At 42.3% G+C, this 26,631-nt stretch overlaps 2 protein-coding genes across 4 annotated transcripts; both read right to left on the bottom strand.

The window, feature by feature from the left end:
* Nucleotides 1–6,694: 6,694 nt before the first annotated feature.
* LOC121582550 (intracellular hyaluronan-binding protein 4) lies at nucleotides 6,695–11,997 on the bottom strand. 2 transcript variants are annotated; one of them, XM_041898423.1, is made up of 8 exons: nucleotides 11,542–11,997; nucleotides 10,909–11,029; nucleotides 9,287–9,427; nucleotides 9,087–9,158; nucleotides 8,290–8,367; nucleotides 7,867–8,065; nucleotides 7,547–7,744; nucleotides 6,695–7,012 (listed from the first exon to the last, which is right to left on the bottom strand). In XM_041898423.1, exons 1-8 carry the CDS (start codon nucleotides 11,807–11,809, stop codon nucleotides 6,947–6,949), a joined length of 1,143 nt encoding a protein of 380 aa, XP_041754357.1. In that variant the 5' UTR covers nucleotides 11,810–11,997; the 3' UTR covers nucleotides 6,695–6,946. The 2 variants fall into 2 exon arrangements, with proteins under 2 accessions (XP_041754357.1, XP_041754358.1); XM_041898424.1 differs by having other exon boundaries at nucleotides 7,867–8,047.
* A 3,949-nt stretch (nucleotides 11,998–15,946) lies between these two features.
* Nucleotides 15,947–21,701, bottom strand: LOC123484761 (oocyte zinc finger protein XlCOF6-like). Of its 2 annotated transcripts, none has more exons than XM_045215463.1 (4): nucleotides 21,400–21,701; nucleotides 20,398–20,560; nucleotides 19,421–19,609; nucleotides 15,947–18,900 (listed from the first exon to the last, which is right to left on the bottom strand). In XM_045215463.1, the coding sequence occupies exons 1-4, from the start codon at nucleotides 21,589–21,591 to the stop codon at nucleotides 16,703–16,705; spliced, it is 2,742 nt and encodes a 913-aa protein (XP_045071398.1). In that variant the 5' UTR covers nucleotides 21,592–21,701; the 3' UTR covers nucleotides 15,947–16,702. The 2 variants fall into 2 exon arrangements, with proteins under 2 accessions (XP_045071398.1, XP_045071399.1); XM_045215464.1 differs by lacking the exon at nucleotides 21,400–21,701 and adding an exon at nucleotides 20,817–20,956.
* Nucleotides 21,702–26,631: the final 4,930 nt, after the last annotated feature.

Genomic DNA, 26,631 nt, shown 5'->3' with positions numbered 1-26,631 from the left:
TCACATGTGCCTTAGCCATGCCCTGAAACTTCTTTCAGTTATGACACTTTCGTGTATCAACATTAGGCCTTCGCTTTATTGCAGAGGTCGGCAACAGGCGGCTTGCATGCCAAAACCGTCCTGCAAGTGATTTCTTTGGGCCCCCAAAGTTTTTAGTAAAAAATAATAATAATCGTTGGGGGTTTTTAGGTTAAAAGAAATACAGTAAAATCACCAGGAATTCAGCCAAAAAATCTATAATTTAGGAAATTGTTCAGAAGTATTCCCACAAATACAAAAAGAGACAGTGGGGGAAAAAAAGTATTTGATCCCCTGCTGATTTTGTACGTTTGCCCACTGACAAAGACATGATCAGTCTATAATTTTAATGGTAGGTTTATTTGAACAGTGAGAGACAGAATAACAACAAAACAATCCAGAAAAACGCATGTCAAAAATGTTATAAATTGATTTGCATATTAATGAGGGAAATAAGTATTTGACCCCTCTGCAAAACATGACTTAGTACTTGGTGGCAAAACCCTTGTTGGCAATCACAGAGGTCAGACGTTTCTTGTAGTTGGCCACCAGGTTTGCACACATCTCAGGAGGGATTTTGTCCCACTCCTCTTTTCAGATCTTCTCCAAGTCATTAAGGTTTTGAGGATGACGTTTGGCAACTCGAACCTTCAGCTCCCTCCACAGATTTTCTATGGGATTAAGGTCTGGAGACTGGCTAGGCCACTCCAGGACCTTAATGTGCTTCTTCTTGAGCCACTCCTTTGTTGCCTTGGCCGTGTGTTTTGGGTCATTGTCATGCTGGAATACCCATCCACGACCCATTTTCAATGCCCTGGCTGAGGGAAGGAGGTTCTCACCCAAGATTTGATGGTACATGGTCCCGTCCATCGTCCCTTTGATGCGGTGAAGTTGTCCTGTCCCCTTAGCAGAAAAACACCCCCAAAGCATAATGTTTCCACCTCCATGTTTGACGGTGGGGATGGTGTTCTTGGGGTCATAGGCAGCATTCCTCCTCCTCCAAACACGGCGAGTTGAGTTGATGCCAAAGAGCTCGATTTTGGTCTCATCTGACCACAACACTTTCACCCAGTTCTCCTCTGAATCATTAAGATGTTCATTGGCAAACTTCAGACGGACCTGTATATGTGCTTTCTTGAGCAGGGGGACCTTGCGGGCGCTGCAGGATTTCAGTCCTTCACAGCGTAGTGTGTTACCAATTGTTTTCTTGGTGACTATGGTCCCAGCTGCCTTGTGATCATTGACAAGATCCTCCCGTGTAGTTCTGGGCGGTTTCCTCACCGTTCTCATGATCATTGCAAATCCACGAGGTGAGATCTTGCATGGAGCCCCAGGCCGAGGGAGATTGACAGTTCTTTTGTGTTTCTTCCATTTGCGAATAATGGCACCAACTGTTGTCACCTTCTCACCAAGCTACTTGGCGATGGTCTTGTAGCCCATTCCAGCCTTGTGTAGGGGTACAATCTTGTCCATGACATCCTTGGAGAGCTCTTTGGTCTTGGCCATGGTGGAGAGTTTGGAATCTGATTGATTGATTGCTTCTGTGGACAGGTGTCTTTTATACAGGTAACAAGCTGAGATTAGGAGCACTCCCTTTAAGAGTGTGCTCCTAATCTCAGCTCGTTACCTGTATAAAAGACACCTGGGAGCCAGAAATCTTTCTGATTGAGGGGGGGTCAAATACTTATTTCCCTCATTAAAATGCAAATCAATTTATAACATTTTTGACATGCGTTTTTCTGGATTTTGTTGTTGTTATTCTGTCTCTCACTGTTCAAATAAACCTACCATTAAAATTATGGACTGATAATTTCTTTGTCAGTGGGCAAACGTACAACATCAGCAGGGGATGAAGTACTTTTTTCCCTCACTGTATATACAATCAAGTATGAAATGATTGCTATTTTCAAATACAATCTCTTACTGGGCTTAGTGGTGGTCAATCTGCGGCGTACAAATTATTATAATGATGTTCTGGCCCCCGACCATCACTCTGACGAAAATCGTCCCACAGCTGAATCTATTTGCCTACACCTGCCCTATTGTTACCCATATAATTTCCATCTGGAATACATAGACACTATTGTTTTGACTTGCCGTCCTATTTGGGATTCCCATCCCATTCTCCCTGGGTCAACAGGTTTATCTAGATCCTGCTTAGAGACCTCCGGTTTGGCTTTCATTTCGTGACGAGAGCACTTTGCATCTCTCATTTCAGGAACACCAGGAGGAAGCCTTTCCCACTCCTCCTGGTGCTGAGCGCCATTGTGTCCCACTGTGATCTATAGATCGGCACGACCCGCCCTGATGGACCGCATAACCAACGGTAAAAACTGCATTATCTGGGTGTCTCTCTACACAGAGCAGCCTCTCAGATCAAATAATTTAGTTTGGCAATGCCCCACTGTCCAGTTTAGTTTCCAATTGAAAGACTGGACTGTATGTGTTCTGAAAATACTTACAATGAACAAGGCTGGAATGTTGTTGTTCAGTAGTGCTGTATCCTCTCCTCTGATAATTGTAATAAACTGTTAAATATGTCACTGTGCCATTGAAGCAAAGCTTAATATGTTTACAGTGTCTGTGGTGTTATGCCAGGTTCCCATCAGCCCAAATGAAGATCTCTACATCTCTGACACCTGTTAGTGGTGTTATCTTTCTTGAAGGCATCTGTTCATTACGGAGGACTCTGCAATTAGACACTCTAATGCACAGGTGCTTACAAGCAGCAGTTACTGTATATGAGGTATGGTTTAAACTTAGATATCCATATTCATTCATCATAAATCTATGACTCAAGACCTCTATAATTCCCTCAAACCAAAATACTGTATATAATGCCAGTTAAATAACCCACAGTAGAAATATGGTTTAATTCAAGAATCCATTTCCTTTGCCTGTGGGTCTCTCCTTTCCGCTGTCTGTTCCTCGGGATTCAAGGCTGCTGTCAGCATCAGCCCTCCAGTCTAAATCAATACAACAGGTTCTTTTTGAGGCTCACATACACCTGCAGTGAAGGGTAACCTTGAGACACATCCCACAATGGAGAGAGGGAGAAATTAGGGAGGGAAGGAGGGAGAGAGAAAAATAGAGAACGAGAGAGAGAGAGACAAAGAGAGACTTCTCTCCAGGCAACAAAGGCCTCTTTTAAAAACAGCTGGTAGATTCTGGCCGTGAAGAAACCAACAGATACAATTGAGAGCATCCTGTCGGGCTGTATCACCGCCTGGTACGGCAACTGCACCGCCCGCAACCGCAGGGCTCTCCAGAGGGTGGTGCGGTCTGCACAACGCATCACCGGGCGCAAACTACCTGCCCTCCAGGAAACCTACAGCACCCAATGTCACAGGAAGGCAAAAAAGATAATCAAGGAAAACTACCACCCGAGCCACTGCCTGTTCACCCCGCTATCATCCAGAAGGCGAGGACAGTACAGGTGCATCAAAGCTGGGACCGAGATACTGAAAAACAGCTTCTATCTCAAGGCCATCAGACTGTTAAACAGCCATCACTAGCACAGAGAGGCTGCTGCCTACATACAGACTTGAAAATCACTGGCCACTTTAATAAATGGAACACTAGTCACTTTAATAATGTTTACATATCTTGCATTACCCATCTCATATGTATATACTGTATTCTATACTATCTATTGCATCTTAGCCTATGCCGCTCTGACAATGACATTGCTCATCCATATATTTATATATTCTTATTCCATTACTTAGATTTGTGTGTATTAGGTATTTGTTGTGGAACTGTTAGATATTACTTGCTAGATATTTCTGTACTGTCAGAACTAGAAGCACAAGCATTTCGCTACACTCGCTATAACATCTGCTAACCATGTGTATGTGACCAATACATTTGATTTATTTGATTTGAGATACTGATGAACCAGAGGAGAATTGTCTAACCCAGAGGCGCAAGAAAACACACACAACTGGTAGCCTCTGCGTGTGCAAAACAGAAAACAAAAGAAATGTTCACAAGTGCACTTACACAAGACCAACCAGGCTAAATACTCCCTGACATTGTGAATGTGTGAGATATTTTTTTCTCTGCTGAAGGTAAGGGTGGTATGCCACTCCATGAAGAGAGAGTCCTAATTGTTTCCTCAGAGACAGGCAGAGACTGCCAGTGTGCTCACGGATCACGGCTCCACGTTTACCTCACTAACAGAACACCTGACAGGCCAGCCAGGAAATTACCCTCTAGGCTGGGATCCTCTGTTGGTACTGGGTTCTCTGCTGAGGCCAAACTGTGAATTGTGTCTATAGCTCTGTACTGTCTCTTTACATACACCAATTCAAAACTGTTAACCTACACAAGTCTGGTTTAGTTATGTTGGTAGTTTTTAGGTGTACTTCTGCCTGTCCATATAAAACTAGCCAGTGAGATGAGGGCTCTTAAATTAAACATGCACTGTGCCAAATAATCACAGGGATTATTTGGCTAATGTTATTCAAACAAGAGCAAAATAAAAATAACCCCTTCAAAGACTCAAAGGGGGTATCAGGTGACTATCAAGCGTAAGGCTTTTAGATTTAGCAGGGAACAAAACCAACAGCAACCTTACATTTTAACTGAGGCCCTGCTCCTTTTGAAGTCAATTTGATTTCAAAATAAGTGTTACTGCTTATCTTGTATTGGGTAAAACCATTGGCAATGTTACAGTTTGTAGACCTAATCATTGTTTCATCTTTGTTACTGAAAAGAAACATCCATGTGAGCTCAATCTCAATATTCCTAAAAGGCCTAGGTTTGCTATTCATATCCTCTGTATACCAGCTATGTGGCTATGGCAGCATTTACATTTAGTGGGCCTATTGATTTTACCATCTGAGCACTTTGCAGATCTTATTAGACATTTTTCAGAGAGAAAAATGTTGCTCTTCATCTTCTGGCCCAAGGTCCTAGCTTGGCAGGGCAGTAACATGCTCTCCATTAGAGTAGAATACTTTCTCCACACACACACTTACCATTCCCTGAAAAAGCTGATATAATCAGAGTACTAGCATAGAGCCAAGAAAAATAACCTTACTGTGGTGGTCTTTGTGCACTGTAACCAGCCTAGAGTGGGTCAGAAAAGCATGTCATTTATTCATGCTCATTCTCCACCCCCTCCCTTTGTGACATGTACATGTCTGAGCGCTATCCGTTATGATTCATTGAATTGCTACCTTAACATGAACAAATTACCTACATTTTAAGTGCCTTTTGACTTATGTTAACTTGGGCATTTAGAAATTCCTTGTAAATAACCAGACTGCGTCATTGGCAGATGAACGACAGACTCAAGCGCCCTCTCCTGTCCTGTGAGAAAAAGAAAACAATTCCCTCACAGGGCGCCACTCCCCATAGGGTCTATTTAAGAGGCTTGTTTTGATTTCTTTAGATGAAATATCAACCCTTCTAAAAACCCCAGGATGGCAGCCATCCCCCCCACCCTGACCTTTACCTGCTAATCAATACAATGAGCCCTCCAGGAAGAAAAATAGACATTGGAGTCTTGCATTCTCAAAACCAGTTACATTTTCTCAAATGATTCACTAGTTCCAGTAGGCCTACATGCAAATCAACTTTAGTTGTGCCATTCATGACGCTGATATCCTGTTAATTTACTTTAACTTGCGATTAAAACCATTTCTCATAAACCTAAGTTGATTGATGAGTCCACATGTGAGACTATTATACAGTACTCTAATTAATGGTGTCTGTAGCCAAGGTCAGACACCAGTCAGTGTGGACAACTGATAGAACATTGATTTGTATCTCAAATCTTCTAACAGAGGCCCTGGCCATCCATCAGCATCTCAGACGCCCAGGGGACTTCGTTAGGCCTCACGGTGACCACCAAGAGGCAGACCTCATGTAGCCTACCTGTCGCTTTCCTTCCAAGAAAATCAGACAGGTCAGATTCAATGAATAGCTCAACTGATGAGCAGACCACTGAGTTGTTCCCTGACCAACAAATTCAAACATTTTCAGAAGCACAGTAAGGGCAAAGAAAATGTTGAACTTACAACCGAATCTCCTCACTAGGGGACAGGGTTACCCTAACATGCATGAAAACAAATTATTTTGCGCATTAACACTACAGGTTAGACAAAATTGCAATAAAATGGCATCAAGTGACCGACCAGTTTAGCAAACATGGGATTGTGCCACAGGGGAAGTGGTAGAGCTGGCTGCAGCACCGCCGGTATAAAAGGCCTTTGTCAGGAAGCGCTCTCATGCATTCTAGTTCATTACTACTAGTCAACAGCAGGGTAGAGGCGCTCTGTTATGGACTACTCATGCAGGTTACATGTCCAGAGAAAGTATTTTTAAAACCTGTCAAATAGATATCCTACAATAAAGATGAACACCAAACTAATCATTTACTGTGAAGGAGTAAGTATTGCATGCAGTTTAAACATTTTTTTCTTATTTAGATGGGTTGTTTGTTGTGAGGAAAGTGAGGCAGATTTGAGATGGCTTGCAGTGACTCAAACAACAATATTGATGCTCCCCCTTGTGGCTGACAAAGGCACACCTGTCTAGGCACTGGCACAAATGGCCATTCAACTAAAGCAATCCATGTGCTTCAATGATATGACATCACTGGAGAAACAATAAGGGGTCTATCACTGTTGGTTTACGCTTGTGGTTGTACAAATAGTATCAAGTCGTGTTAATGTCAACAGTATTTATTTTTTATAAACAGGTCAAGTATTCATATTTCCCATTACAATGAAAGGCTATTCATCTGAACTATACAGAGAGCAGATAGGAACTCTGATATATACAGTCCTTTGGGATGTATACGAGCAAAACCAGTATATTTCTTGCTCCTCTTGGGAAGTGCAGCCAAATCCACTAAGGCACAGTACAGGTAAAGGGCCACCTGTGGACTGGGCTCTGGTCCAGTGCTGGTCCTCTTCCCTTAGGCAAGGGCAGGAAAGTCTTCTGGGTCATCAGGGTTTGGGGCCTGTCCCTGCTGGAATCGGGCCTAGGGAGAATCAATCACAGTCAACTTGATACCCTGGGATACCTGTGTATCAGCACATGGGTAAGGAACATGCTACCCAAAGGCCAATTGCAGTGCGATTCACAACTGAAAAAAGGCACCAGGGTGAAATGAACCTGCCCACCATCCTTGCTGCCCTTGGCAATGGTTTGAAACCCATTCACATTTTAGTCATTTAGCAGACGCTCTTATCCAGAGCAACTTACAGTTAGTGAGTGCATACATTCTTATTTTATTTTTTAAAACTTTTTTTCATACTGGCCCCCCGTGGGAATCTAACCCACAACCCTGGCGTTGCAAACGCCATGCTCTACCAACTGAGCTACATCCCTGCTGGCCATTCCTTTCCCTACCCTGGACGACGCTGGGCCAATTTTGCGCCGCCCCATGGGTCTCCCGGTCGCGGCCGGCTACGACAGAGCCTGGATTCGAACCAGGATCTCTAGTGGCACAGCTAGCACTGCGATGCAGTGCCTTAGACGTATATCTAACAGGACCCACGCAGTCCAGACATACCTTCTCAGGAGGCTTCTGGGGAGAAATGGTCTCAGGCCGTGTGGCTGGGCCACCTCGTCCACCTCTTCCTCCTCCTCTGGTCCCCCGTGATGGTCGTCCCAGGCTGCCAAAGTCAATCTTCAGTTTGGCCGTGATGTCATTGGCAGGGCGACGGAGGGATGCAGTGTCATCCTCCTCCTCAACCTCCTCAACGTGCTCCTGTTGATCAAGAGAAACAAGACGCATGAGCACCATCAGCAGACCATAGAAATCCAGTCCAACAGAAACAAGCAGTGATATTAAGCAGCCTGTTTTTGCAGCATTTGTGCAAGATTCCTCACCTCAACCTGTTTCTTAGACTTGTGGATGACCACAGAGTCAGAGGGCACAATGGTATCAGCCTTGCGCAGGTTGAACTCCTTCTTGGGCCGGTTCTGTTCCTGCAGGGCTTTCCACTCGTCCAGAGACATTTCCACAGAAACCTCAACTACTGCTTCCCCCTCGCCTTCAGTCTCCGGGGCGCTGCAGAGAATCCGATTACTATGGGGATGGAAAATCTAATACACCCCGAAACTCATTCTATAACTAGAGTAAACGTGAGCATTTAAAATGTCTGAGTTCAGGGTATGTATAGACTAGAATATCTAGTGAGTATTGTAGAGGATTTGCACAAAGAGGTACGCTATACATGTATACTATTTGCACGGTCTCACTGTGTGGTCTGATTAACAGCGTTGTGCTGGTCAGTCATTTGGCTCACTCACCGATTTGCTCCAGCCTCTGCGGAATCCGCCACCTCATCTCCGTCCCCTCCCTCAGTGGGAGCCCCATCAGCCGCAGCACTAAAATAGCATAAACAGTATAACTACGGTAAGAATCATTCAAGACAATTCTTCGATGACGAACACATATGAAAGTGCTGATGAAGACGTGCCAAGCCACATTGGTTGAAGGACAACTCAATGAGGGACTTCTAATTCAGATCAAAAGGAATATTGGCTCTCATTTTAATATTTTTTTTCAAGATACAAGCCACAACTTAAGGCTCATTCCATCCTTCCAAATCTCATCTTGACAACTATTGGAAGTCTGATCAACTTCAGTATGGGATTGTACGTTTGAATGAGAGCACTGGCTTTCAACGCTCGCATTTGATTGGGTCCGACTATAAATGATATTGTCCCATCAGGAGGGGCATTTTCTTGTTTGAGCTTTGTTTCCTTGTTTTGTCCCAGTCTTTTCCGACAGTGTTGGACAATGTTTTAGAAGCCTATGTGGCGCTACTTAAACTAGCTAGCTTGTTGCAAGTCAGAAATTCTGAAACAACCTGTTTGGACCCATGCAAAATATTTGGTTTTCACCTAGACTACTGTACTAAACCCCTTTTTATAGACTTCCTGAGGAAAACTTCCCCAGGCTTATAAACAGAATGTGAGAAGCCTGGGTTTGTGGCTACTCCTACTTATAGTCCAAACTAGGACAGCAGAGTACTCCTATAGCTACGCAAACACTGAGGCACTGTCAAATGACTCACATGTACGGTCCTAATGTGCATACTCACCTCATGTGGTCCCTCATGGATCCCCAGTTACGTGGACCACTGCCCCCTCGCTTCTCCTCTGGCCGGACACCACTGCAACAGGCAAAAGTTCAAATGTCACCAACCTCAACTATTTGATCATAATCCAAGTAGAACACTCACATGCATTGTGAAACCGACAAACTTGATTTAAGAGCAATGTGATTAGTATTGTGTCATACGTTCTATCACTGCCACTGTGGCGCTCAAACTCCCTTTTGCCTCTCTGGTCAAAGCCATCTGTGGATCTGAAGTTGCCACGCATTCCTCTTCCACGGCCTCCACCTCGGCCCCTTCCGGCACGCTCACCCTGATCCACAGGCCTGTTGGGGGGTAGTGGTTAGTTACCATAAAAAGTTCAATTAAACGTAGTCGCATAGCTGCCTGTCCCTTTTCATAGCCGGGCAAAGGCACACATTTCAGCAAATAAATACCGATTTCAAATAAACGGCAGGTCTAAAATGGATTGTTTAAAAGGTTACCATGAATTGTTTACAGGTTAATGCTGCTATATATAAATACACTTCTTGGACGACCCGACCAAATTCACAGAAATACGAGTTCTAGATCTCATTGAAAACAAGTCTAAGCAGCGGTAGATCTGTTCTATGTGGTCCATTTCTAGGCTTCCCGTTCTTAAGTTTTGTTTTTGCATCTTACTTTCGGTTTTGTGCACCAGCGTCAAACCATAGACACTAAAACCAGTAGATCATGATAGCGCCAACGTCATCCATGTATTCCTATGGAAAACTCCAGATGGCGCATGAAGCCGTAAGTATTTGAGATTGAAGCGCAACATATTGCTGAATTTTAGAGACCAAAACTGCCATCTAAATGTTTTTGTTTGGCCATTCTGGGGACCGTAATTTACATAGGCTTTTTAGGGCAGACCAGGGCTTTTGGCACAGCTAGGTTGCTATGCAGGAGCCGACAAGCAGTGCTCGTGACTTCAACTAAAATTCCCCAGACTCACGCAAGGTTCACTTACTATTATTATTTCTCCCAGACATGTTTTCTGAGCGACAGATCATTAGAAGATAAAATTACACATTTAAATATTTCATTTTGATAGTACAAATGTGGCATAGGCTACACATTGGGAGAGACATTTTTCTCCTCTCGAAAGTGAAACAATGTAGCCTAGGCTATTAGGGCAATAACATCTGGAATAAATGCAGGCGGCAGTAGCCAGCTATGCATTATTTATTAACCAATTTTGTTGATAATTATGACTATGAAAGTAAGTCATGTGCATTTCAGATGTCGGGATCGTGAGCAATATGTGAATGAGTGAAGGAACAGAGGTGCTGAGTGATTGCGCTTCACTTTAGTATAGGCTTTACTGCACTTCTAGGTTTTCCGAGCACAAGTAAAGCCAATTACGAGTAGCCTATCAAGTGTGAAACGGATACAATTACAACGAGTTCGGCACACCCCTAGTAAGGAGCATGATGGCGCCACCAAGGGCACTGGTTGGCCAGATGGAGTTAACATGGATGCAACTACCCAGTTCTCTCAGATCTGCAAAGTGGGGTCAGTATAAAAAGGAAACTGCATGTTAATACTTGAATAGCCTATGGCTGTGTTCACACAGGCAGCACAATTCTGATAATTGTACACTATTTCCATTGGTCTTATACCAATCACATGAGTCCTTTTAACACCCTGCCTTTTTCAGAGGTGATCTGATTGGTCAAAAGACCAATTTGTGAAAAAACATCAGAATTGGGCTGACTGTGTAAACGCAGCCAATGTCATGTTCAATCGGCCAACGCAGAAATTCCCACCTCTAGTGTATAACTACCTTTCAATTGAGTATCCTAGGGGAGCCTCACTGTCGTTCTGCCTCCGATCCCGGAAGGCAATTCGTTGCTCCCCCCTCTCTGTCACCTGGCCAGGTGCACCTCGAGGAGGATATTTCTGACCTGCACATAAATGAAGATGACAAATTATGCAACCACCCCAAACAAGCCACTTCAAAAGGCCTCCATCTACTGTAGGTATCTAGCTAAACCTAACTAGCTAGCACGTGATTGATTTAGCTAACACTAGCCTACAACCTATACAGTATTAGCAATTCCGCGAAAAGTTTCACTGAAAATATAAACTTAACTACCTAGCACAAACCCCATGTTGCACTAAAGTTGCCTAGTTAGCCATCTAACGTTAACTACCTTGTTGGCTAACTAGCTAAGTCAGCTACTACGCTAGCCAGAAGCAGACAGCGAACAACATGTGCATAATCCCGCGGAGTTCCATAACACATGGATGGACATGCGAAGGACAGGAAGAGTCCATCCTTATAATTACCGTGTCAATTATGCAAGTTTGACACGCCGGAATTGTTTTAGATAACTACACCGGACACGTGCTGTCAATACTGTCCATCTTCACATCTACGTTAACTAGGCCTTCCCCCAGCATTGCATTGACTTACCCTGTACAGTTTTAGCCTGTGCATGGTCGCCTTCCCCAGCATTCAATGGAGTTCTCTTGTCCTTTTGAGACTCCTTCTTGACAGGTTTGGCTGTGGTATCAGTTCTTTTCAGCTCATCCTTTTTTTTCTTCTGCTTTTCCACCTGCGCTTGGCGAATAATGTCGAAAGGGTCGGCCTCGTCGTCTAAAAGCTGACCAAAACGGTTTGTCACGGCGCACCCAAAACCAGCACTTTCGGTGTGTGTGGGATCTTCAATTATACCCTTCATATTGAGAATGTGTTTTTCAAAATCAACTGGAAGAAAACCTGGGTTACATACACTACTAAAGCTAATTACGTTTTTTACGAGCCGAAGGATTCAAGAACAAACATATTGCCCTGTGATTAAATTATGACCATTCCCCCTGGTTTAAGTTGGAACCTGGCAGGCTACAGCATTTGAGCATGCGGTGTGTCCAAAATGGCGGCTAGTTAATATCCAACCCCGCCCCAATATTACATTATTCATGAGGTGTTAAAGAAACACACCACTTTTTAACGTCGTCATAGCGTAGGGCCATGCTTTTTGGTAGTTTTTTTTGGCACTTATTTCCAGCATGATCCATTAGGTTTTCTGCAGGTAGATGTTATTGACACAAGCTGTCTCCAATCAATCAATCAATGGGCGCATTCGATCACTTTTGTCAACAGGTTGGTCCCCGCCTTTCAAAGTGTGTTGCAGCATACCACCCTGCATCCCACTGCTGGTTTACCTTTGAAGCTAAACAGGGTCAATCCCTGGATGGGAGACCAGATGCTGCTGGAAGTGGTGTTGGAGGGCCAGTAGGAAGCACTCTTCCCTCTGGTCTAAGGAGATCCCAGGGCAGTGAAGGCGACATTGCCCTGTGTAGTGTGCCTTCTGTTGGATGGGATGTTAAAAGGTTGTGCTGGCTCTATGTGGTCATAAAAAATCCCATGGCACTTATTGTAAGAGTAGGGGTGTTAACCCTGGTGTCATGGCTAAATTCCCGACCTGGCCCCATTCCATAATGGCCACCTAATCTCCCCCTCATTCCTAATTAGCATATATCACTCTCCAGCTGATGTGTTCTGGCACAAAAATTGTTGCTAGTGTAACCGGTGTGAAATGGCTAGCTAGTTGTGTAGTGACATGTTTTGACTAGATAAATAATATAGAAGAGAAATTGGCTCAGTTAAAATGTTTCTAGTCAAAAATGTATATTTGGGTGCCATGTTCAAAATGCATATTTTGTATTTATATTGCATTTTTTAATGTAACTTTTATATGAAAATGTACCCCAGTGATAAAACACAGTGCTAAAGGTTTTAAAACAGAGGCTGCCGTATGCCTGTAGATTACATCACCATAATCAAGCACTGGGAGAAGCGATGCTTGAACAATCTTCCTTCTTCTTTCCAAAGTGAAACAGGATTTTTTTCCCCTATAAAATAGTTTTTGGGGAAACTGAGCAAATTGTAGGTATTGTGAGCGGAAACTTGAACGCTGTGAGACTTTTGCGCAACTTCCCGCGCGCGTTTACAGTGAACACAGAGGATGTACCCTTACAGTTTTAGATAGCTTTTTATTTATATGATATAGCCTACAATAGCCTATATGTGGTGTTCAATGCAGGCCTATATTGCATGATACTTTAAAATACGTTTTTACATTATGAAGGGCTTGACATGAATTCTTGATTTTTTTTACTTGGTTTGTAACACCATGGACCAAATAGGTGACTGTAAATTGTATTGTGTTGTATGATGCAAGAAACCACTTTACAAAATAATAGACCTTAGACCACCGAGTGGCGCTGTGCCACTAGAGATCCAGGTTCGAGTCCAGGCTCTGTCGCAGCCGGCCGCGACCGGGAGAGCCATGGGCGGCGCACAATTGGTCCAGCGTCGTCCAAGGTAGGGGAGGGTTTGGCCGGCAGGGATGTGGGTTCGTTTCCCACGGGGGGCCAGTATGAAAAAAACAAAAAAACAAAAACATGTATGCATTCACTAACTGTAAATCGCTCTGGATAAGAGCGTCTGCTAAATGACTAAAATGTAGTTAGCGGTGCGCACTAGTAGCGTTTCAATCGGTGACGTCACTCGCTCTGAGACCTTGAAGTAGTTGTTTCGCGGCTTTTGTGGAGCGATGGGTAACGGTGCTTCGAGGGTGACTGTTGTCGATGTGTGCGGAGGGTCCCTGGTTCAAGCCCAGGTAGGGGCGAGGAGAGGGACGGAAGCAACACTGTTACACTGTGCATCACCCAGGAGGTGAGTTTCCCCCTACAATGAGTACACTTTGAGTAGTTGGTGGAAAAGCACTATATAAAGCCTATTAATTATTATGGGGATAAAAATTGTCCAACTCACAGATACTCTAGTGGCAGCTCTAATAATGAAAATAAATGTCTTCAAAAATGGAAGGCATATGGGAGGAGGCAAGATCAGGTGGGACCATTCTAGCCAATGAGAGAGCAGATAAGCACGTAAACAACAGGCACAACTCTGATAATAAAGTGATTTTTCACAAAGTTGCTGGGATGTCACGTGTCCTACTTATATCAGTACACTCATAATAACAACATAAGCACTACGAAACTTCTATTAGCGCAAATAAACCATTCCATTGTTTGTAAAACAATTAATAAAAAATAGCAACAATTCCCTTTGAAAACGGCCTCTGTGGCATCCATATGAGTCAGAAACAGTTATTCGAGTGGCAAATGTACTACAAAGTGTAACTAGGATATTTTTGGTCATAAAGTCAGTCTTGTATAAAACAGAGTTTGGAACATCCGTGCGTCACAACGGGTAAATGAAGGTTGGGTTTTGATTTTGACGATGTCCATTTGCCTACTAACATGAGGTGTACAGCTGCTGTGATTGGTCTCTATCCAATAGCATAGACAGTGAGACAGACCTGCCCAGCAGCTCCGACTTTGTTTACATATTACATGTTGCAAATTTTTTTACTTAAGAAATACTGCACCAAACACCTTAGATGTAAAATTGGGCAACTAAAACATCTTCGGCAAAAACGTCAAAATTCATTACAGATTTCTTGAGTTATCTTAGATTCATTCTGAGGGTTTTGAGGAAGTGAAATAGGCTACAGTACAGAAGTTCAGAGAGAACATATTAATTTAAAAAAAAGATTCCCTAGTTATGTTGAGATCATTACTTATTTATCTCATGATCTCTACATAACACAAGTTGTTTTGTCGAGATCACAAGATAAACTATTTCAATAAGACTGGACGTATTGATATGGCTGAGGCGACAGCCCACGGTGGATCAGCACATACGTTTTTATTGATTGCTACACTAAGGGATGGTACATTTCATGTTATCATGCTTTCATTTGTGTTTGGAGGTCATTGTCAGTTTATAAATTAGAACGTTAGCAAGCTACATGTCCCATAACTTCAGCGAAGTGTTCGTGGGGCAACTAAGCCCTCGTGGGGTATTTAAGCCCTGAACGATGCCTGACAGTCAGCCCTGTCTCCCAGGCTGCAAAATTCTCTAAAACGAGGTTGGGAGGCAGCTTATGGTAGGGAAATGAACATTCAATTCTCTGGCAACAGCTCTGGTGGACATTCCTGCAGTCAGCATGCCAAAACATGAGACATCTGTGGCATTGTGTTGCGTGACAAAACTGCACATTTTAGTAGCCTTTTCTTGTTCCCAGCATAAGGTGCACCTGTGTAATGATCAGTCTCTTTAGTCAGGTGGATGGATTATCTTGCAAAGGAGAAATGCTCACTAACAGAGATGTAAACAAATTTGTGGACAAACAGAGAAATAAGCTTTTTGTGCATATGGAACATTTCTAGGATCTTTTATTTCTGCTCATGAAACATGGGACCAACACTTTACAAATACCAACATGTTTATAATTTTCTTCAGTGTAGTAATTTCAAAAAATGAAATATATCCTTTGATTTAACCAGGTTGATATTATCTTTTGCACAGTGCTGCTGCAAAACATGTTTTCATCATACCCCCAAAACAAGAGAAAATAATATACCAGTAGGACTCAAGAGAGCCTTGTCGAAAGGCCTGTCTTGAAGTATAAAAAAACCTGGCTCACTTTTTCTTAAAGATGACCACCCTAAGGTGGTTTGTTTATATCAAGGTCCTGAGCACCAAACACTTTCAAAATGTATTTCCATCAAATGAAACAACACAACTGAAATCTGAATTCTCTGGGTAAAAATATTACCACTATCCATTCATCATTAAAACCAGTTAAATGTAACTAAATGTAATCGAAAATGTAATCTACGTAATCCCCCAAAGTAATTATTTATCATGAGAGGTCCATAAACAATAACTAGTAATGCAGTTAAAATCTCACCTTTCTGGTAAAAATAGTTATAAATTGCTGAGGTGTAGTCACTTTTGAGGACACAAGCTCAAGTACACAGTATAAATGAAATATTTTATGCATTTCCTATTCAACAAAACTGTATGAATAAGTCCTGAAATTACTTGCATACTTTCTAAATATAGCATAATCAAATAAAACTATAAGATTTCACCTTACTTATAACTAAAATACACATTTGTATGTTTAGTTACAGAAAATGTGCATATTTTCTAAAGGTATCTTGATCAAAACGTCTGCCCCCATCGCTGTGACCGTCTCACAGAGCTCTAGCTTGTCTTCCTGAACTCGTTAAGAACTCGCCTTTCATCTCATATTAATCTTGTCTGTCTATGACAGAAAGTGTTTGTTTAAAAACTATGAATTATTTTAGATTAATGGCTATAAATTGATCTCTGCTTCCGTGATAAAAACATTCTCTCCTGCTGCGTTACAATGTAACAATTGCAGGCATGTGTCAGTGGCTGCGATGTAGGGCTCAGTCAGGAGTTGGACAGTTAGAAGAGCAAATGAAAATGGTAGGAGGGACTTCCCAGCTTTAAGTCGTTTCAGATTTCACATCCTACGTCACAGTCTCAGAAAAAAATACTACTGCGTCCGTGGTAACCAGGGCTCTCGCTCAATGCAAGCCATTATGATCTACAGTATCCACAGATCGATTTATAAGCGATCATGTCGGTCGGAACCGTTATCAGAACATCTAAGAGGTTTTAAACGTATACCAAAGTCTTTCCTCCATCATATGAAACTGAACATCTATGAAGTAAGCCAATCCTATTATGCAGAGTGATCATGTGAGATGTTTTCTTCAGAGTGATCCTGTACATTCTTTCCATGGACTGTTTTCTGGTTGAACTTGCACTTATGAACTTTCAGATTTCGGCTACAGGCATAGGCATTCCCACATTTATTGCACACAAATGCTTTGACACCAGTGTGCACACGCTGGTGAGATACTAAATGACTGCTCTGGGAGAAACTCTTGCCACATTCATCACAAGCATATGGTCTCTCTCCTGTGTGAGTGCGCATGTGTATTACAAGAGTATTCTTCGATATGAACCCTTTCCCACAATTGCGACATTTGAATGGTCTCTCCCCTGTGTGACTGCGCATGTGGATTTCAAGAGTAGCCTTAAACATGCAACATTTCCCACAAATGAGACAGTTGAATGGTTTTTCTCCTGTGTGAGTGCGCATGTGCTGATCCAACACAGATCTGTAACAGAAGCCTTTACCACAGTAGCTGCAGACATGTGACTTTGGCCCAGTGTTCTGCGGTCTTGAACGAAGTTGAGGTGGCAGGTGAATCATCTTGTGTTTCTTAACGTAGGCATGTGAGGTGAAGCCTTGCCCACAGATATCACACAAGTAAGGCTTTTCACCAGTGTGACTGCGCTGATGTATCTTACGGGTTGTTGAACGGGTGAAACCTTTACCACAAGTAGTACAAACATACAATTTCTGCCCTGTGTGAGACAGCTTGTGTCTTTTGAGATTGCCTGGGTTACTGAACTTTTTGCCACATAGATCACAGGCAAAAGGTTGTTCACCAGTATGTACGAACATATGCCATTTGAGCCTAGCTGCATCAGGAAGATGTTTGCCACAAACGTCACAGACGTACCGGTGGTCTCTTTGCCTGGTATGGATGATGGCCATATGTCGTTTGAGAGCACTTGCACCCCTGAAGCATTTGCCACATGAATTACAGACAGGTTTTTGTCCAGTGTGGATGGTTTTGTGTCTTTCAAAAGAGCGTGGGAGATGGAAACGCTTGCCGCATACATCACAGGTGAAAGGTTTCTCTCCAGTATGGACAAGCGCATGTGCTTTGAGCTGGCTTGCCCGACAGTAACTCTTGCCGCATAAACCACACACAAAAGGTTTCTCTCCAGTATGTAAAGTCATATGATCTTTGAGACTGGTTGAAAGACGAAAACGTTTGTGACATATGCTACAACCAAAATGTTTTACACCGGTATGAATGGTCATATGATCTCTGAGAGTGCGTGCACATAAGAAACATTTCTCACATACACTACAGGCAAAAGCTTTTTCTAGACTAACATGGCCTTTTCTAATATGGGAGGTCATATGTTTTTGGAAATAGGTTATACCCATAAAACCTTTGCCACATACATCACAGCTATAAGCCTTTGCTTTATGAGTTGTTCTCTGATGACTGGCTAAGGATGAAGATGAACAGAAAAGCTTGCCACAGGTGTCACAGCAATACTTCTCCCCCTTCTCCCCTGAGTGGTCTGCCTTATGACATCTATGAATTGTTCTCTGATGACAAGATAAGGATGAAGATGAACAGAAAAGCTTGCCACAGGTTTCACAGCAATACTTGTTCTTCTCCAAGTGCTCTGCCTTATGACGTTTCCATGTTGGCCATGACCGAAAGGTTTTTGGACACAAAGAGCAGATGTATGCCTTTTCCGGGTGATCACTGAAGTTGTGCCGTTTTAGTGCACGTTCCCCACAGAATGATTTTTCACATGTTGTGCAGGTGTGCAGAGTTGGGTTGAAATCCCTATGTTTGTCGAAACCTTTTCTCAAAGCAAACATCTTCCCACAATCTGTACATTTGAAGGGCTTCTCTTTAGAATGCACCGCTAAGAGATGATTATTACACCCAGTCTTCGTACCAAAACCTTTCCCACACTGCGGGCAGCTAAAGGGTTTGGTGTGATGATTACGGTGGGCTTTAAGTGTGCATCTCCAATCGAAACCCTTTCCACAAACGTCGCAAATGAATGGCATCTTCACTGCTCCGGTGGCAGCGCTTGTATCTGAACTTTGGGCTGTATTTGAAGAATCACCATGCTGGACATCTTCTCCAATCCTGCCTGGGTTTGGCTCCATGTTTGAGGGCTGGCCGTCTTGTTTCTCTCGGTCTGATGCAGGTGAGAGCTGGGGATTAAGGTGAACTTCCTCTTGATGATCAAATTCAGAGAGCAATACCACATCTGCAACAGAGAGGGTAATTGTGGTTGTTGAGGCGTAAATGTAAAACAAACTACTGCATTGCATGTATGAATGAGATGGTGGATATGAAATAATTTAAACAGCAAACACTAGGGCCGGGACGATACCAGCATCACAATATTCTTTCCATGGCTAAGAGTAAAACACGAAGCAGACCAAACTCTATGGTTCTTTAAAAACCTGCTGTATGTAAAATATTGTGCGGTATAGCTTGGGAAATAAATAAATGTGACTCTGGATGACAATGTTTCCAACATTAGGTCTGTTTTCCTAAAGTTAAACCCGCTTCGTGTTTTGTTTCCTTGCCACGATACTAACGAGAATAGAGAAAATAATTCCATACAGTCTAATTGGTGTCATTTCCCCCTATAAATGCACTAACTTTAAATGGTTTTGACTGATTGTCCAGAGTATCCTTATATCATAAACACTCACTCAAAAGTTGGCTTAATGCTAGTGGTGCCACAATGCCATTAGCTGACTGATTCAAGTACAATGTACCTCCAGTAGCTTCCCTTCCAAACTGGGCATCTTCTCCATTCCTGCCTGAGTTTGGCTCCGTGTTTCTCTGGTCATCTTGTGTCTCTGAGGCAGAGGCAGGTGAGGTCTGGGGGTAAAAGTAATCCTCCACTTGATTAGCTCTCTCAGAGAGAGGGTCAGTGCAGTAGTTGTGGAAATGAAGACTGTCTCCTAAAAAACAGTGTGTATTAAAAAAGACATGCACCATAAAACACCATAAAAATATTTCACATTCAAAATCAGCTAAGAATTTTACTTCAATGTTTGATATAATGAACTCCGATTGTAAAAGGTCTTGTCTTTTTAGTTAGATATGGCTAAAAATCTGCCTAGTATTCATCATACAAATACACATGTGCATTGTTTGTTAACATTATCTGGAAAGGTAGCTAGCCAAATGGGTCAATTAGGAGTATACATTTTAGTAGTCTAGAACAGGGGTTCCCAAACTTTTTCCACTCGGGGGCCCTCCTTCCAGCATTGGGGAACATCCCACGCCCCCCCTGCGTGCACACGCCACATCTATTTTTATATGGGCACAAGTACTGTTCATGACACAAACTGTTCACACCCCTCTTGTTGGTGGAGAGAATTTTGCAGGTTTACAGCTTATTTCATGCAATTGTACACATTTTGTCATTGGGTGCAAAGAAGATTTTTCAGTTTTAAAGCAAATGTTCTGCAATTCCATACATTTCGCCATGTCTAATGTGTATTCATGTCATATTTGAGTGACTAAAAAATTACAACAATATGGGTTAAAAAAACGAAATAAAAAAACATTAGCTGACATGGGCTAGTTCATCTGTACATTTGCATACAATTAGCATACTTCAGCTCACACCTTTGAATGACCAATGATTAAATGATCAATGTAAGTATTTCTCTGATATAGTCAGAAATACTTCAAGAAATTACTAATTTCTCAAGTATTTCTGAGATAGTCTATGGGTGTGTACCTCTCGGTGCTCCTTCCTCTGTCCCCCTTGCCCGACTGACAGGCCTCTGGGCACTCATGCCTGTGGCAGTCCTCTCCCTTTCGACCATGATTACCTTCATTAACGTCGCCATTTTTTCCAATGATGTTTTACCCAACATCTCCATGAATGATGAAAATTGTCTCTGAAAGATTAAAATATGAAGTTAGAGTGAACTAGCAGGTTACAATTGATGTTCAGGTAGCTAGCTAGGTTGGCTAACGACAATTCAGTCACAGATTAAAAGAGAAGTAAGTATCTTTGGTTCCGTGCCCATCTAATGTTAGTGAGCCATCTAAGGTTAGCTGGGGTGTATTCATTACGTCTTCAACAGAAACTTAACCATTTAAGAACCAAAACGGAAGCAAACAGCAAACGGAACAAAACAGGGATGGACCTACCTGAATTTAAACAATAGTCCAACTCGTTTTCGTTTGGAGTATACGGTTTCTGTTTCATGACGTTTTGCAACAGACGACCCCTGGGGTGATTTCGTGGTTAAGAGCGTTGTGCCAGTAACCGAAAGGTCGCTGGTTCTAATCCCCGAGACTAGGTGAAAAATCTGTCGATGTGCCCTTGAGCAAGGCACTTAAACCTAATTGCTCCTGTAAGTCGCTCTGGATAAGAGCGTCTGCTAAATTACTTTAAAAATGTTTTAAAAAATTCCGTTGCAAAACGTTTTGCAACAGAAACCTTTTACTCCAAACGAAAAACGTTAAACGAAAACGAGTTTGTATTGGCCAAATTATGGTAGGTCCCTCCCCGTTTCGTTCTGTTTGTTTCCGTTTGGTTCCTTGAGTAAACGGTTTCCGTTGAAAAACGTTTGGCAACGGAATCTGACTAACGAATACACTCCTGGTAAAAGTTTGTCCTCAACAGTTTGCTAGCTACTAGTAACAGTTTATGTAGTTTACTAGCTAGTCTAGTTTGTCGCCATTCGCCAGCAAATTCGTTTTCCCAACAACCGACCAAATGTGTACTCACTGTACTGGTTTTGTTCACACGTTGAAGCCTACTCTTCAGCAAACTACTTCCCTCATTCTGCTGGACCAACTTTAGAGGCATAACAGCAGCAGAGCACTCATCGAGGAGTCTTCCCATCTCCGCAACTGCCGCTGCAACTAATACCTCGACAATGGTAGATAATTGTCTCTGAAAAGTCTCATCACTCAACATTGCTGCAAGCTAACAGTTCTTAATTATCATTTCGACCGTTCTTATTATACCTAAGTGATTTCGACTGCTAATACCAACGGCAATGTGAGGAAATTGAATTGTTTGCGGAAATGAAGTCACTCGCAGTTACGCTACTTCTTCTTCGTTGAGATTTTATGGCGTACCACAATTTATGTTGTATTGCCGCCACCAACTGGATGGCGCTGGAAAAAAACTAAATCCCATTACGGCGTGTTACACTTAAAACGTTCCTTTTTCTTCGATGAGGTTTAACGGCGGTTGGCATCCAATATGTTGCATTACCGCCACCTACTAGACTGGAGTACAACTTCCTTATATTTTGCTTGAAAATAAAATAAAGAAATACCCTACCATCTAACACTAGACTCACAAATTCAAATAATAATAAAATCAAATTAACACCACCCTACTCCACTATTTAAATCTATTTATTCCTACCTCATGCCCTCAACCTGAAAGGATGGGACATCACCACTTAACACACCCTGTAACTCTTCTGATGTCAAGTCTCGCACACCCAAATACCTCTCTGCAGCTGCCACCACAACCTCCAACCCTACAGTACAATTGATAACCATTGCTATAAAAGCTAAAAATCCAATCTTACTGAAACATATCACTTGTTGGCCTATCCCTCTGTCCTGGTACAGATCTACTACTCTCACCACTGCTCCCCCTTGACCCATCTTCCTCTACTTTCTTCACTGCCTCAGCATATGACAACTTCTGCACTACTCTTACCCTGGAAATCTCAACCTGCCTCTCTCGCACAGGACATTTATGATCCCCAGCCCCATGGGCACCCATACAATTTGCACATACCACTACTATCCCCAATGCTACATATTCCTTTGTCTCATGCCCTTCTGCATGCCTTGGTACCTCCCTCCTACACACTGCTGCCACATGCCCATAAGTTTGACACCTGTAACAACGTAATTTATTCGGCACATAAGCTCGTACAGGATAACATATATATCCTAACTTAACTTTGTCAGGCAAAGACTCAACTTCAAAACTCAAAAGAACAGACAATGACTCTTCTGTTTCCCCACTCTCGCCACCCTGTTTGCGTCGCACCAAACGACGAGCATCACAAACACCAGGAATCTTCCCCTTCAGTTGGTAAACTTTTACATTTACTGCTACCCCAGTAATCACTCCTTTCAAGCGCCCTTTTCTTGAGAGAGAAACAATTCACATTTCTGGCCCCCATTTGTTTAACTCCGAGCGCCTTCTCCCTCTGACCAACAGAAACACAAACAATTATCACTAGACCACTTCTGGTTACCCTCACGGATTCAACTATACCCCAACATTTTTTTCAATCACCCTGAAACCACAAATGGATCAGCCAAAAGGCAAGGGTCCACTTCTTCCAAAAACTTCACTCCTACTGTCACAGACTCATCTTTATCCTGACCCTCGGTGCAAGCCTCGGGCTATGAGTACTTCACCACACCTACCACCTCATACTTCACCCTCATTCACTTCCATTTCTCCTCCTGTCTTCAGCTCACTCTGCTTACATTTTCTACCATTCTTCTTTAACAAACCTTCTCCCTTTTTCCCGCCATTTTTAACCGACTCAAGCTCACAATCTTCCTCCCTCTCTCTCTTAGACCTCATCTGCCTCTCTTTTTCCCTCCATTCCTCCTCCGTATTACAAGTATACGTTTCCTTATGATAATACTGCACTTCTCCTGACATACATCTTGTTCTTGCTTTCTCAAGGGACGCCATTTACCTGTCACAACCCGGCCTCTTCTTCTTCTTCTTCTTCTTCTTCTTCGATCCTTCAAACATTCCCCTCATGTTTTGGCCTATCCCAAGTCAATGGTTCCAATTGATGGCCAGTTTGCTATTTTTCTAATTTAAGCACTGCATAGATTAGATACTGTAGATAGAGATATATGATAGATAGATAGGAGTTTTTTGCTGCATTCATAAACAAGTGGGAAGGTGGTATTTACCACATATGACAGGGAAAATCCACTTGAACGACCCTCCAACTTGTAATGACAGACGTGCATAAATATGGCTGCCTTCATGCACTTATCACAAATGCTTCGTTTGCTAAATTTGCCATGTTATAGATCGCTCTACGTTATTCTTTTTTTTGTGTCAGCATTAGCACAGTATACATGATCCAATTCTAGATCCCAAAACGCCAGCAATTTGAAAAACCGAGAAAGTAGATTATGCTGATTTATTGGTGCATTGAATTATGTTGCGCCCCATAAATTTAAACTCTGGATACTGCTAAAACAATGACGTCACATCTGTACTCTGCCATCTTAATGCACGTTTGCCATTACTAGTGGGAAACTTGTAAGACTCCAACTTCTCCCACATGCTGACCTCTGTCACGTCACCTACTAAGGAAATAACCTCGATAACAGCATTTATACAAAAGTGTCAAAAGCAATCTATTAATATGTTTTTTGAACACTAATTTGTTTACAAGCATGATAGCTGTACTTTTAGTTTATGGTTGACGCAGCTTGTTGGCCATTAGCCAATCAGCGTTTTATCAATTAGTTCAAAGCACCCTACTGGAATTTACGACTTCACATTTTACTAAATTGTTAGGAACATAGGCATTTCGCTGCACCCTCTATAACATATGCTAAACTGTGTACGTGATCAATTAACTTTGATTGGATTTGGTCATCAGGGCCGGCGCCAGAACGAATCAGTTGGACAGGCATTTGATTTCAATAGGGGGGCATGATTTTTTTTCACAGGACCTCCCGTGTAATTTTTTTGATGGGTTTTATAGTAAAGAAATGTAATTGAACTGTAAAAATTGTACCTTTTGTGGCATGAACACAACCAGTCATGATGTTTTCATCTGATTGTCAAACAAATCACTTCAAAAAGTAGGTTACCTTTGTACGTTCTTCCAAAACAATTCCAGCATCCAAACTAGGGCTGTGCCGACCTGACCATACTCCTATCAGTTGATAGTCGGATGATACTCATGATCTTAAAAACACAGATGTGTTTTAATAAATCTAAATAGACGTTGGCAAAATTCCAATCTCCTTGCAAAATAAACTGCAGATTAGGAGGAGCGCGCGGAGGGGTCGGTGTCCTCAATTTGCAGCGGGCAGTTTGTCACTCAGAATGCGCATAAACGTTTCATATTTTCTCCCTACCCTCACCCCGCTTGTTAGATACTATGCACATTGATAGCTTGAGCAAATGTCCTACCCATTTGATTTAACATAGTAGCAGGCAAACAGAAGGCAGCATCAAATAAATTATCACACCGAAACATGCAAGGAGAAGTGGTCCGGTGAAATTATGAAGTGAGTGGACATAGAAATACAGCGTCGCTCTATTCAATCAGTGCAGCAGGACAAACGTAGAGCCCACCCTTCCATTTACAGACAGGCAAACTAGACAGGTGAGTTATATAGACCTTGTAGCACCTTGCATTTCATTGAAAGATGCACTCCGGGTCCGGCGTCCTAAAATTACAAACGTTTACATCACGGACAATAACAAAAAATACTTGGATCATAATGGTATTTACATTTTAGTCATTTAGCAGACGCTCTTATCAAGAGCGATTTGCAGTTAGTGTGTGCATAACTTTTTTCATACTGGCCCCCCGTGGGAAACGAACCCACAACCCTGGATTTGCAAGCGCCATGCTCTACCAACTGAGCTATACGGGGCAATTGCCCATATCCTTTAAAATACTCATTTTGTCCGATTACTAGGCACATCCCTAACCCGAACAGTGCACTAACTATTCCACCGGAGAAAGCATCCGAGCGAGCAAAACAGCGCCCCTCTCTCGTACTATATGTAGCCCATGTATCTGATACTGTCTGTCCAAAAAGAGTATGACATGCCATACTATTTCTGGCCAGACAGCATCAGATACATGGGCAACAGCATCAGATACATGGGCAACACGTACAGAGACAGAGGGGCGCTGTTTCGCTCGCTCAGATGCTTTATCTGAGATTGATGTCTTTCTGTCAGCGCGCATCTCGGTCAAATAAATTATCAATATTTCAATATTTTATTTGGACGGATAAGGGAAGTACAGTAGGGTGGGCCAGGCCTGCTGGTAATTACCACCTCACCACTTGGTTATGAACGCAGCATTTGCTTCAACATGTCTAGCTGTGACTGTAGGCCTATGGGGACATTCACATGTTATCGGAAGTTCGGAGTTCCGACTGGGAAGTTTCATTTGAATGACCCTCCAACTCGTAATTTACAGTGGGAAACTTTGAGAACATTTTGTTACCCGAGGTGCCGAGTTGTGACGTTCAGCACTGAACTTTTTCATCCAGATGACAAAATCGGTTTTTGCCAATTACAAACTTATCGATGTGGATAATGTAGCTAGCTTGACCATATTGTCAATGTTAAGCAAGCTAGCTAACTTTATTATTAGCAAAGTAAGCTAGCTGATGAAGCTAACTAACTCATCAACCTATGACTTATCACTTTGCAGTTTCCCACAAGCACATGAAGGCCCCACTAGACACCTACAATTTAACTTATGGAACACTACACAAATACTGTATGTGAAATAAATGTATATCCATTGTAGACGGAACTGTAAAATCACTTTTACATCCACCATATAAGAGTGAATTCATAGGGCATAGTCTTTTACAGTACAACTGAAAGGCACGCAGAAGATCACTCTCCTTCAGTAAGATGAACTCAAATTAATTGTACAATATTATTCGTCATTTGACCACTTTTTCAAATCATATTCAGTATCTCCAGCACCATGCCTACAGTTCCAGTGCATACAGTTTGTGAAAAATTAATTTTGGTCGACTATCAATTTCTCAAAAATATTTATTTGGTAATTTCAATATTAAATTCAAATAATGAAATACAGTGCCTTCAGAAAGTATTCACAACCCTCAACTTTTTCCACATTTTGATGTGTTACAGCCTGAATTGTGTCAAAGTGGAACTATGTTTTTAAAAGTTTAGCTGAAATATCATGAGTCGAAGAATTCAACCCCTTGGTTATGG

The sequence above is a fragment of the Coregonus clupeaformis genome, unplaced genomic scaffold (genome assembly GCF_020615455.1).
Source record: "Coregonus clupeaformis isolate EN_2021a unplaced genomic scaffold, ASM2061545v1 scaf0448, whole genome shotgun sequence".
Taxonomy (NCBI): domain Eukaryota; kingdom Metazoa; phylum Chordata; class Actinopteri; order Salmoniformes; family Salmonidae; genus Coregonus; species Coregonus clupeaformis.
Note: the sequence above shows the minus strand (reverse complement) of the source record. Positions and strands in the feature narration are given on the sequence as shown.